Source organism: Melopsittacus undulatus, chromosome 16 (genome assembly GCF_012275295.1).
Source record: "Melopsittacus undulatus isolate bMelUnd1 chromosome 16, bMelUnd1.mat.Z, whole genome shotgun sequence".
Classification (NCBI taxonomy): Eukaryota; Metazoa; Chordata; class Aves; order Psittaciformes; family Psittaculidae; genus Melopsittacus; species Melopsittacus undulatus.
Window position 1 is genome coordinate 1,275,591 of NC_047542.1, and position 13,175 is coordinate 1,288,765.

A 13,175-nucleotide genomic window follows, 5' to 3' on the forward strand; every position below is an offset into this window, starting at 1 on the left:
TCCTATATGCAGCTTACATGCATTATTAAGGTTATATCTGTTTCTCCCAGTTTTAATGTTCCAAGAAGCTCCCCAAAGCTGCTGTTTGAAGAAATCCCACTTTTCTTCTCATTAAATAGATCCTTTCCTTGTCATATAATCACCATAATAGGAATTTACTTATTTCACTAATGGACTGTGTTGGAATTATCTTGAGATCATCCTTTGGAATTGCTACCCCATGAATGATTATTTCAAAGGTATCATCTTTATACATTGTAAAATAAGAGATTAGAGGTTGTTTGGAACTTAGCGTTTTCCAGGTACTTTGGGGAAGAGAAACAGATAATGGAATTTAAAAGTCATTTTACTTCACTCTGGATGTCAAATGAAGAACTGCCAGAACAAATTCTTGGCAGTAGGATGCCAAATTTAAAAGCTTCTTCTATTTTCATTTAGTCAGATGTTTAAAGGGGAAAAAAAGGAAGGAAAAAGAAGAAAAAAGCCCAATGCTTGAAATATTTTCACATGGCAAATTCATTTATGGCCAGAGCAACGATTTATAATCCCAGAGCAGTCAGGGAAGTACATGAAATACTCACAGTAGTCGCAGAATTTCTGGCTCCCAGAGCTGAGTCCACTGAGCTGCAGCACTGCTCCGAGTCTGAGTCCAGCTGGAGCAAATAGGGCTTTTTCCGTATTTATCAGCTTCTGAGCATACACAAGGCTCCAGACGCTGCGCAGAGCAATGCTGCACTCGGAGACACAAACTTCCCACACAGCCTTTCCTGGGGTCGAAGCAAGGGCAGCTGCAAGTCCACATAAATCAAATAATAACTGGGTCATCAGGGATAGAGGCCATGGGACCCTCACGTCACTGCTTCCCAGAGTTCTCCCTGTCCGCTTACTAAATATTCTGCTTTCTTGGTAGAATTTTAAATTCTCCCATTTTGCTTGTTCAACATTGCCATGTCTGTGTGTAAATGGATAATGTTCATTTGCTGGGCAGGGAAATACTGCAGCAGTATTATTTGGAATTGATTTTGGAAACACTGGTGAAATCAGTATCTCCAAACACAAACCACTCACCTGGTTTTCCCTGTTATAATTCTGACACAACTGAGCTGATGCAGTGAGCACAAGGCTCATGTGCTCCCATAACAGACCACACTGTTATCAACTTCTGTTGCTGCTACTTCTGCAAAATTTCATTCTTAAACCCCCAAGTATTTCTATTCTTAATAATTTCTAATACATGAATCATTATAATTAGAGGGTTTCCTCATTTCCTAGATAAAGTATGTGATCTTTGGCAGGGCATCTTCTTGTTAGATATCATGTCATTACACTTGCTCCCCAACATGATGCACGGCAGGTTAGATGCAAACATACTACTTCCAGAAGGGTGTCACTTTTCTTCTGTGGAAGAGCAATTCTGGATTTACATTAGGAAAGCCTGAGTCTGTTGTAGACTTCATGGAATTAGGTGTCAAAGGGAAAGACTCAGTCCATGTTGGTTATCTTACTGCAAAGTCACTTAAAATAGTCTTTAGGGACAATAGGTTTTCATGGCATAACGAGCTAACATTACCCTTCAGAGTTACAAATGTATTCCATAGGCTCCAGAGAAGAGCATGCTACTGATTTCCACACAGTCTATCACCATTTAGGAATCTCTTAGTCTTTGGAGGTGAATGGTTGAGTCTGACTTTCAGGATCAAAAAAGATTGACTTTGAAAAGGTGTTGTTTGAGCATCCTACAGGGCTTTTTGAGCTTTCAAATGCCCGACATTGATGATGCGTGGTGACAGAGGGCTGGAATGTACAGTTTACACAGTACAGACAAAGATAATGATTTTTTAAGTTTCATTATGATCAGCATTTGTCTTTCTGGTAAAAGTAGCCTTATACAGCAATTTACTAAAACATCACAAAAACTTCAGTAGTAACAGTGAAGACTTTACAATTGTTACAACTCAGATTTCTTTTGCAGCAGTATCTTTCATATACATCACTGGCTTTTCATCCAGTTTTTCAGCCTTTCCTGTGAAAGTTGGAAAAACAAGCAGGGGGTTGTGAACTATTTCCTTCAGCTTTTAATACTACTGACTTTTTTTAGTACCTTCTCTGATATGATACCTTATTGGTAAGCTGCTCAAATGTGCCTGAGGGACAAGGGCATTTAAAGCCTATTGCCTTCAGGAAACTCAAGTCTGAAGCTCAGTTTTTTAGAAGGTAACTAATCCCCCTGCTGCCCATATTATAAACCCTCGTGGATTCAGAATAAATGCAATTTCTAAAATAAGAATATAGGAACCTAAAACTTAGTCATAGTAGAAATCAAGTGCAGTGCCGCATTAAGCATTAGCCTGTGGTCATTTGCTCCAACCCATATGCTGTCCAGTCATGCAGTGATTCACACCAGGTGACTGGTCCACGTTAAATACATACATTTATATTATTTTAACAGGCCCCTTCTTCTATTCAAAAGTTTGTGTGACATTAAAAATGGGAGACCTGAGAGCCCACTACAGTCACACAAAGAACTGGTTAAAGGAAATCATACCTACTCCAGCTGGATCTTCTCTACATAACTGACCCGCTTGGCTTCATCTGGTATTGTTTACGTAACTTCAGTAATTAACCACTATCAGCCTCATTAATGAAACATAAACCACCTCTTCTGCTCATTTATAAAGCACTTGTCAAACAGAACTTAAACAAAGGGCACAATCTCAGCAAAGTAACAGCCCTTCAGAAGCTCCTGAGGCTCTGACTACCAGTCCTGACAGTCACTGTTGTTGTTTATCAGTAAGAATGAAACAGAAGCCATGGCATTGTATATTGCTTTTGGCTAACTCTCCACAAAAACATCTGAGTTCTGTCACAGGAGGGCAACGATGCCTGGACAACTGTTTTGGCCATTTCAGTACAAAATCCTGATGTTCCAGCTCATTACTGTAAATCATTAAATGATGAAAGCAAGAGTCAAATACTAAACTGGGAGCCTTTGGAAAACTATTTGCTAATTGCAAATAACGACATTGTTGTTATATGTGAGTTAAAGGTTATACTGAAATACAGATTATATCCTATCATCAGGGGATTAAGTTAGTAAACTGTCAGGACAATATTAAAGAAAGTTGAGCTATAACAACCAGCTGAGGTACTAAAATGTTCCTTTACCTATTTTTGTTTTAGAGAAATAAAATGTTTCAGAGGCATAAAATAGACTGGTAGACAAATAGATGGCAAGAAAAAGTCTTCCAAGAGCCACATGCACTTACAATTTGTTAAGGAGCTCATGGAAAACCTGCAAACTTTTGTTCACGCTCTTCTGGATTATTTATTAATCTTCAAAAAGTGCAGTGGTTCTGGCACTGTTGGGATGTTTTTCATGGCATGGATGAACCTAAACGCTGGATGAGAGAAGGCCCAAAGCCTCCTGACTAGCACTTGTGCAGGTTGGTGTGCATTCCTGGCTTTAACAGAGAGAAAGATTTATTTTAATGGGATGTGTACCTGTTGAACGTGGTGGGTTCAATTGTTGGATCACATGTTCTGAGAATTTCTCTGTAGGTACAGCAAAGAGAAGATAAATCCTGGACCTCATTTCCAAAAAGCAGAATATCTTGACATTATGTATTAAGCATTCCAGAATAATTATCATGGAATCCCTTGGTCAGCATTTTATCAGCTGTGGAGTCTTGCTGCTGAGAGATTTAAAAAGCTGGATATATCCATTTATCAGCAATAATGTTTTCCCTTTTTTCTAGCCTGGATTTCATCTTAAGGACATTTGTTTTAATAGTAAAAAGAATATTAGACTCATAAATATGAGTGCTGTGATGCAGTGGGTGACTCTTCAAGATTTATCAAAGCAGGATAATTGAGATGAACAATAAGACTGAGTTTCTGGGTAATAGTTTTTGTCACAGATGGACTCTGGGTTTATGCAGCAGTAATCCACCTGAAAGTACAGTCTGGGAAGTACAAGAGGAGGATTCACTTGGCCTAATGTGATGAGGATTTTGTGGAGCACCATACCAGTGACACTGTGACAGTAGCTGATTGTTATGTTAACACCAGCACTCTTCTAAAAGCCAGCAGTAAAAAGTGTTGGTGGTGTGGTGTGAGAGAAGCCTTTACAAACCAACTGGAGCTGATGATTTATTTGGCTCTTAGACACCAAGTTTTTCAAGGAAGGACTTGTAGAGGACATGAGAAAAGCCAGTGTCTGCTAGTGTGAGATGGTATGAGACCTGTCAGAGACTTAGCCACAGGTTCTCAAACTGTGCTGACCACACTTAGGATAAATATGATTTTACCTGGAATCCAAGAATTATCCTAGAAATTTGCCCTTCATTCTTTTATCTATTTCCAGCATTTAGATGCCACTTGGTCTGTTGCGGATGTTGCCATTTTCAGCCCATCAATTGCTCTGGGTATTATCATCCACCATTTCCTCCACCTCCAGTTCCTGGGTAAGTTACGGGCATCACCTGGTGCACATTCACATCCTCTGTAGTGATGCCTGAACCTGTTCCAGGTCTGGCTAGGTTTCCTTTTTACTTTCCTACTGTGAGCAAGAACCTGTTTATTCCATCACAGAAATAGTATAAATACTACTTATAAAATTAAAATTAAAACATAGAAATCATAAATTATTTTTCAAAGGTGGCCTAGAAATGGTTTTCATGCTGTTTTGGAGAGCCTCGACATGATTCTATCTAGCGTGTACTGTTCCTGCTAGAACAACTCCATGTTCTGTTTGACAAAATACAGCCATGTGGTTAAGAGTTATTAAAAGCATTAAAGCATTAACCTCTTGTACCCTCATTTTTCACTTTGTACACATACATAAGTGTTTAACCAAATTGAAGTTAAACACTAAAAAGTTTGAGAGGCCAAATTTATACATTCTCTTTAGTTTATACAGAATGGATGTGATAAGCCAAAGGAATTATAAGACACCACTACTCAGAAAAAGCTCATCCGTTGATTTGTTTAAGCTCTCTTGCTCCATACTAGAACTTCTTCTGACAAACATTCCCAGCATTTAAATCAAGGAGCTTTGTCCTGCTGGGATCAGTCGGTGTCCTGGCGCCACACTAACTTATTCTACTGTCCCATGGAAGTTGAACAAATGATTCTGTGTCAAAAGATCTGCTGGAGAGGGGGTGAGCCACATCCCAGAGGGAGAACACAAGACTTAGTGCTTTGTGGCCCTAGTAAAGTAGACTTACTGATTCTCATTCTACAATTTTATTTCAAAGAGCCTGAATTACAGAAGGGGACTACACTGATCCTGAACTGAAAAATCTGATAGAGCAGTGCTGGCCCTTGTCTCCTTTGCTTGTCTCTACTTGGCATGGAAGGCCAGGATGTCATCTCTAAAGCCAGGGAAAAGTGATTATTAAATCAGGAGTATAAAGACAAGGGACAGGCCAGACCAGAGATTCAGACATACAATCCACGTGCAGCTTCTGTTGAGGTGTAATGATCCTTCACGAGGGCTTTTGAACAACCTAGCCTAGTTCCAGCCCCCATGGCAGGAGGTTGGAACTAGCAGTTGATATTTGTTGTTTTCCCAACTGTTTGTGAATTGCCTGTTACAAAAAAAGAATTCTCATAACATGTTGTCTTAGCTTTGTAGTATTCTCTAGTAAGAAGAAAAATAAGGAAGACCCAGAAGGTAACACATGGTGTAAAGCATGGTCTGGACCTTTAGTTTATGCAGTTTACTATAAAGCAGCATTACACTTCCCAAATTTGCAAAATCTGTACCCTACTTCACATACTAATCTGAGTCTGATGAAACACTCCAAATGCAGATGCTTACTCTGTCCTCTTCTGGACTGTAGGAATGTTTTGACATTGTTGCTTACACAAAATCCTCTTACTCAGCACTTCTGCACCAGGCTTGGTGATCTCTGGGATCCCACAGAAACCTTCATCTGACAAAGCATCCTAGATTTTTCTTTTGTGTCTGAGTGAGTCCCGTGAGTCTTTGACATAAGTCAAAGGGAGCGCCACGGGAACCTTATTGTTGAAAACATGATTGATAAAGTTGGTGATACAAAATAAAGGAGCTTTGTGGCTCAGAGTTGTGCCAAACATCAAGGACATCACAGATCATGGACAGTAGCTTTACTTAGCAAATAAATACCAAAGGAGTAAGTCAGTATTGCACAGCTTGTTATTTTAGCTGGAGTGGAGGATGTTTGCAGTGAAGAGGGGCACATGGGAGCACAAGATAAGCAGACAGCCCAGCAGCCCTCAGCCCGGGTTTATCGTGTGCTAAGGCAGGAGTGGAGAAGATAACAGCACCCCAGGTCAGGGACACAGAATTAACCAGGTTGGAAAAGATCTTTAAGCTCATTCAGTCCAACCATTCCTCAGCCCTGCCAAGGCCATCACTAACCCATGGCATTTAAGAGCCTCATCTGCACAGGGTGTGAACACTTGCAGGGCCGGTGCCTGCAGCCCTGCCCTGGGCAGCCTGTTCCAATGCCTGAGCACCCTGTGGGGCAGGAATTGTTCCTCAGCTCCATCTAAACCTGCCCTGGTGCAGCTTGAGGCCGTTTCCTCTTGTCCCATCCCTTGTTCCTTGGGAGCAGAGCCCAGCCCCTCCTGGCTCCATCCTCCTGGCAGGCACTTGGAGGGAGCCATCAGGTCCCCCCTGAGCCTTCTCCAGACTGAACCCCACAGCTCCCTCAGCCGTTCCCCATCTCTTGTGCTCCAGCTCCATTGCCCTTCTCTGGCCTCGCTCCAGCCCCTCAAGGTCTCTCTGGCAGTGAGGGGCTCAGAGCTGAACCCAGGATTCGAGGGGCGGCCTCCCCAGTGCCCAGTGCAGGGACACAATCGCTGCCCTGGCCCTGCTGCCACTGGTGCTGGTACAGCCCAGGATGCTGGGAGCTGCCTGGGCAAAAGCTGCTCTCCCATCGCGCTGGTGCGAACCGGAGCCCGTCCGCCCGGGCTCCCCCGGCAGCACCGCTGCTGGGAGCGCATCGCGCCTCAGCGCTCTGGGGCGGAGAGAACGCAGGGCTGAGCTTCCGCCGCCGGGGCCGATGGCTCTGCAGCGCCCGCCCTGCTCCTAAGAGCCAGCCCGTAGCCGTACAGAGCGCGGCGGCCCCGAGCTCCCCGTCAAGGGGCCGGCCTGGCCCTGGACCCGAACCCGGATCCGGACCCACACGCGGACCCGCTGCGTAACCGGGGGCGGAAGCGGCGGGGTCGCGCGCTGCCGGTCATGGGGAGAGCGCGGGGCTGAGGAGCTGGTCGCCATGAGCTGCACCATAGAGAAGATCCTGACGGACGCGCGGACGCTGCTGGAGCGGCTCAAGGAGCACGACACCGCGGCCGAGTCACTCATCGACCAGTCCGCCGTCCTGCACCAGCGAGTGGCCGCCATGAGAGAGGCGGGCGCGGCGTGGGCCGAGAAGGTGAGAGCGGCGGCGCGGGCGGCGGTGGGTGGCGGCGGGGCCGCACCGGGTGACCGAAGTGTCTTCAGCAGGGCCAGGGCCCCGCGGCGGAGCGGACCGACTTGTCCCGGCTGCGGCCTCACGCCCTCCTGGCCCAGGAGAACACGCAGATACGCGACCTGCAGCGGGAGAACAGGGGTGAGCGCGGTGGCACCGGCGGCTGAGAGGGGCCGGGACCCGGGAGGGGGCATCGGGAAGGGTGTTGTGGAGCTCCCGAGGCCGTGTTGGGTGGTGCGCTGAGGACTGATGGGGTGCGATGCGTGGCGGGGCCTGTCGGGGTGACCAGAGAGCGCGGCTGTTCTGCCTTCTGCCAGGGCCGCTGGGTGCCCCAGCAGGGCTCAGGAGGTGATCCTGCCCCTCTGCTCTTGTGAGACGCCACTTGCAGCACTGAGTGCAGTTCTGGTGTTCTCAACATAAGGACATGGAGCAAGTCCAGAGGAGACCACGAGGATGCTCAGGGGCTGGAGCACCTCCCGTATGGAAACAGGCTGAGAAAGTTGGGGCTGTTCAGCCTGGAGAAGAGAAGGCTGCGTGGAGACCTCAGAGCAGCTTCCAGTGTCTGAAGGGGACTGCAAGGATGCTGGAGAGGGACTCTTCATCAGGACTGTAGTGATAGGACAAGGGATAATGGGTTCAGACTTAAACAGGGGAAATTCAGGTTAGATATAAGGAAGAAGTTCTTCCTTGTGAGGGTAGTGAGGCACAGGGTGCCTAAAGAAGTAGTAAATGCCCCATCCCTGGCAGCGTTAAAGGCCAAGTTGGACAAGGCCTCAGGCCACATGGTCTTGTGGAATGTGTCCCTGCCCATGGCGGGGGGTTGGAAGGGGATTATCTTAAGGCCCTTTCCAGACCAAACTGTTCTGCGATTCTGTGTTTCTATGCCGTGGAAGTGGCAACTGCTGTTGAGATGGCCCCTCAACTGGCTGATGGCTCCAGACAGCCAGTGGCCACAGGCCTGAGCCCTGGGGCTGCACTGGGAAGGGGAGTGATGGGATAGCACCAAGCAGGGGAGCAGCTGGTACAGGGAAACTGGGGGAACCGCCGACATGGCTATGGAAAATGGCTTGAAGTTTGTGGCAATGAGATGTAGTGCTTTGCAGAGCTGTGGATCTCGCTGGAGGAGCACCAGGATGCATTGGAGCTTATCATGAGCAAATACAGAAAGCAGATGTTACAGCTGTTGCAAGGGAGAAAAAGTGAAGATGCTGAACCAGCCTTGAACGTTCATCAGGCTAATTCTTTGGTAAGGTGGGATGGGGTCAGAAGAGAGCTCAAGACACCTGTTCCATGTCTCTTGCTTTTGTACAACATTTGTTTCCATCCATGGAACATCTCTGCTACAAAAGACATTTTCTGAAACTCTTGTCTCTCTTTGCTGGTATTTTTCTATATTCCTTTTCCAAGAATAGAGATTCCAACTGTAAATGGTTATAACAGTTATCACAGAGGACACTGAAAAGCACAACCCTTTCACAGCTGGGGTGAAGGTTTATTCTTTATGCACTAGGTCCTGAATTCCCTGGGTTAAGCTTAATGCACGTGATTCTATACAATAAAATCAAAGGCATCAGAGTTGTTACTCTTCCTGTCCAGGAATTTTAACAGAGGGAGAAGATCCTTCTAAAACTCTGTGAGCTGCAGCATGTTTAATTCTTAAGAAACCATCACTCCCAAATGTTTTTAAATCTGCATACTCAGTGGCCTAAAAGTTCCCCTTCATCAGTGACTTCAGACCTCTGAGCTGTGGCTGCTGAAAAATGCTGCCTATTTTATGTTTAGGCATCTAGTAATAACATTAAATCCCCATTTAAACTTATGAATTCAGTTAAGCATTTGTTAAGATGCATTTTTATGTGATTAGAGAACAGCAAACTAGTTCACACTATTGACATTTCATATCTTGTGGGGTTTTAATTGGTATTGGAGTTAGCCTATGTCTTTGCATGTGTATTTGGCACTGATACATGGCAGCTTGTTCTCTAGTTTGTGTTGCTTAGGTCTTCTGAAGTAGCTCAGCAATGTCTTGCTTCCAGTGCTTGTTTAGGGGCATGAACTGCTCTTTATCAAGACCTAACATTTGTACAAAGGTTCTACTATTATTCTCTGTCACTGCTTTTGTTTCACTGAGGAAAAATCTTCTGTACTTCAGATTAAATCCATGAGTTTTTTCCCACCCAGCACTTGGAGAACAATAACAACCTTTTAATGTCTTTTTAAGAGCTAAATTCTTGCTGTAACCATAGAATCATAGAATAGTTAGGGTTGGAAAGGACCTTAAGATCATCTAGTACCAACCCCACTGCCATGGGCAGGAACACCTCACACTAAACCATATCACCCAAGGCTTCATCCAGCCTGGCCTTGAACACTGCCAGGGATGGAGCATTCACAACCTCCCTGGGCAACCCATTCCAGCACCTCACCACCCTAACAGTAAAGAATTTATTCCTTATATCCAATCTAAACCTCTGCTGTTTCTTTCTGTTTAAGGAAAAACAAAGTAATTCTTTCTTCCCAGATTAAGTAATACAAGTTTTTCTTGTTCTTCCAGATGTCTTTTAGATACTTTAATCTGTTTACATATTTCCTGAATCATGGAATTTAAAACTGAATTCTTTGCTCTGGTGATATATTTATCTTCCAGAGGCAGTAGAATAACTACTGATGCTTAGACGAAAAAAGCTCTGTCCTGTCACTTTTTCTGGTATTTCCCAAAGGGCTTTGTGATAACCTTATATTTTTGTTACATTAAAATGCTTCAAAAACTTCCAAGTTCTTAGACAGGGCTTGGAGCAAGCTGCTCTAGTGGAAGGTGTCCCTGCCCATGGCAGGGGATTGGAACTGGATGAGCTTTAAGGCCCCTTCAACCCAAACCACTCTGTGATTCTATGATTTTTGCCACTTAGCGGCATGTTTGTGTTTGCACATTTGAGTTTCTCTCTGAAACCTGGAATTTGGAAACAGAACACTCTCCAAACAGGAGCTGTTCCTACATAATCAGTACCTCTTGGAATTTTTCAGTGCTCTTTACCTGTGTGTTTCTGACCTTCAACAAAATGCATCTCCCAAAGGATTAGAGCTGTGTCTAGATTTGTTTCTGTACAGACTGCCTCAGGAAGCTCTAGTCTTACATGGTTTACTTTCCTTGCTTGGCATCCTGCTGAGATGAGGCTGTTTACTTCACAGTTACTTAGTCATGAAACCCGTTTGCCTTTATGGTCAATGTTCTTAATTCAGTCAGGCTTTTCTAATAAAGCAATAGGAAATTTGCTGCATACTAAACTCTGTTCACATGAATCTGAATCTGTTGCCCTCAGTCCCTGTCACACTTGAAATGATTTCCATCTTGGTAAGTAAAGGTGCTTATCTAGATGTCTGATGTAATTCTCTTCACTGTTTTCAGTAATGGCTCATGATGAGAAGATACATGTTCATCTTTAAATATTATACCAGTTAGAAAGGGTTGCAGATGCTTGGGAGGAAAGGATTAAAATTCAAAACAGGGAAATAATAAAAAATCAAGAAAATGAAAGTAATGGATTTAGAAGGGATAAGTTGCTGCTGCTTTTGCCTGAACATACTGAATATATTCCTTTCATGTCTTTCAGGAAATTGAAAGTCAGATAGACAGAATATGTGAGATGGGAGAGGTGATGAGAAAAGCTGTTCAAGTTGATGATGATCAGTTCTTTAAGGTTCAGGAGAAACTAGCTCAGTTGGAGGTAAGAACAAATACAACTACTAAGGATCAAGCTTTGGGAGTGCCTAAACTTACTCTGGACTTGCATGTGTCATGGATTTATAACAATCAAAACTTTGGGGGTGGGGGTCAGGAAATGCAGAACATGATCTGTTAATTTTCAAGTTGTTAATGACTGTATTATATATATTATGTCTACATGTATGTACACATGCACACATGTAGCCAGAAGCAAAATATTAGCTGTAAATGATGTGGTTCCTCTCTTGCTAGCACTGCCTCAATGCTTATGTTACAAAATCAGTTTTATTTAGCTGTGGAGGAGCGGGCTATTGAAAGATGACTGTCCTTTAATTGTGAATTAGCTCATTTCTATTTCAGCAAAAATATTGATTTTGCAGCTTGAAAACAAAGAGCTGCGTGAACTATTGTCAATCAGCAAAGAATCTTTTGAGGTGGGGAGAGAAGATCTGCCTGACTGTGAAGCTTAGGTCACAAAATAACCTTATCTCCAAATCTTGACTTCAGAAACTTATGAAACTACCCTGCGAGGATGGGGTTTGGTTTGTTCTTTCAGGTGTTTCTTTGTATGTTTGTTCTGTCTTTCAAAGTGCGTGGGTTTTTTTCTCTGCATTTTGATGAAATTACATACTGTTGATGTCAAAGGCTTTGCATTGCTGCTCTGTCTTAGTAATTGCAGCATGCAGATGCTTAACTGTGAAGTATTTGATGTGTACTCTTGTGTGATAGTTCATTCCCTCTCCTGTTTGTATTTTTAATGAGCTTTAGTTAATAATTCCAACTGTGCAGAAGGCACTTAGATCCACCTTGCCAGTAGATAGAGAAGATAACATAGGTTGCGTTTATTTTGTTTGATAGAAGGAATCAGAGATTGTTCAAACCCGATGTAAATGGTAGTACACATTTTGCCCTGCCTGCACAAAGCAGGCATGCAGAGCTTTTGTTTGGCTCTGAAGAGCTAACACTCAGTATTTGCCTGGGTTGACATTGTTACTTGGGCAGCTGCTTAGAAGCAGGTCAACAGAACAGCAGATAGCCAAGAGAGCACTTTAGTAACTCCTCTAAGGAGCATTCTTTACCTTGTTTTAGGGGTGAAAAGCAGAGGGAACAACTCTTTCTGACACCTGTGCATTTCTGAAGGACGTTTATCCAATGAATTTTGGTTGTATGTGTAGCCCTGTTCCAGCTTTACCAGTGCTCCACATGTGTACTGGCTAGCTGTGAGTTCAAGGCCTATGTGCTCTAACCCTGCACAAGCACAGAGCTTTCAGATCAAAGCTCTTCAGCCTCCCACTGCTTTGGACTTCAGGAAGACTGTATAGTTCTGCCTCAAAACTAAACCAAAACTAACCATATAGACAGGTTTTTAGTGTTACCTCACAGGTAAGTCTAGTGCCAGATGTTAACATAGTTATGGCAGAATCCTGTAGTGAGTGAAGTTGGAGTTGTGTTATTGTATGAATTTATCAGTATCATGATGTTTTTAATGACATTTTTATATAAAGACTCATCTTTCTTACCTGTGGTCAAAGAATAATCCTCCAAGAACAGTAAACATCTTGGTTCCAATACTAGTTTATTTTTTATGCTACTTTTCCCCAGTGAGAATTTTGATAGATGCAGAAGGTGATTTATGTTCCTGTGCTTATTAAGAGACATTTTCTTGCAAAACTTTGGAATATTCAGCAAGATTGTTTGATAGATACAAGGGATTTCTGTACAGGAGTAATCTTGTATATAATCCTTTTCTATTAGAAATTGTTGAAGAGGGAATAAAAGATCCCAGTGGACAGTCTTTTCTCAAGTGTGGTATGCTTTGTGAATCCGTCTGCTCTGCATGTACCCAAGCTGTTAGCCCCCTATTTTTTACCTCATCTGAATGAAATATTACAATGACCAACAGTGCTGGATTGTTTCTTTTAACATATGAAATGCCTGTGTCGAGGCGCTGGCACAGGGTGCCCAGAGCAGCTGTGGCTGCCCCATCCCTGGCA

At 43.6% G+C, this 13,175-nt stretch overlaps 1 protein-coding gene across 5 annotated transcripts; it reads left to right on the forward strand.

The window, feature by feature from the left end:
- The first annotated feature begins 7,046 nt into the window (after positions 1-7,046).
- On the forward strand, positions 7,047-13,077 carry SIKE1 (suppressor of IKBKE 1). Of its 5 annotated transcripts, none has more exons than XM_031054667.2 (5): positions 7,049-7,421; positions 7,490-7,598; positions 8,561-8,703; positions 11,069-11,182; positions 11,542-13,077. In XM_031054667.2, the coding sequence occupies exons 1-5, from the start codon at positions 7,263-7,265 to the stop codon at positions 11,551-11,553; spliced, it is 537 nt and encodes a 178-aa protein (XP_030910527.1). In that variant the 5' UTR covers positions 7,049-7,262; the 3' UTR covers positions 11,554-13,077. The 5 variants fall into 5 exon arrangements, with proteins under 5 accessions (XP_030910523.1, XP_030910524.1, XP_030910527.1 ...); XM_031054666.2 differs by having other exon boundaries at positions 7,493-7,598; positions 11,562-13,077; XM_031054665.2 differs by having other exon boundaries at positions 7,050-7,421; positions 11,562-13,077.
- Positions 13,078-13,175: the final 98 nt, after the last annotated feature.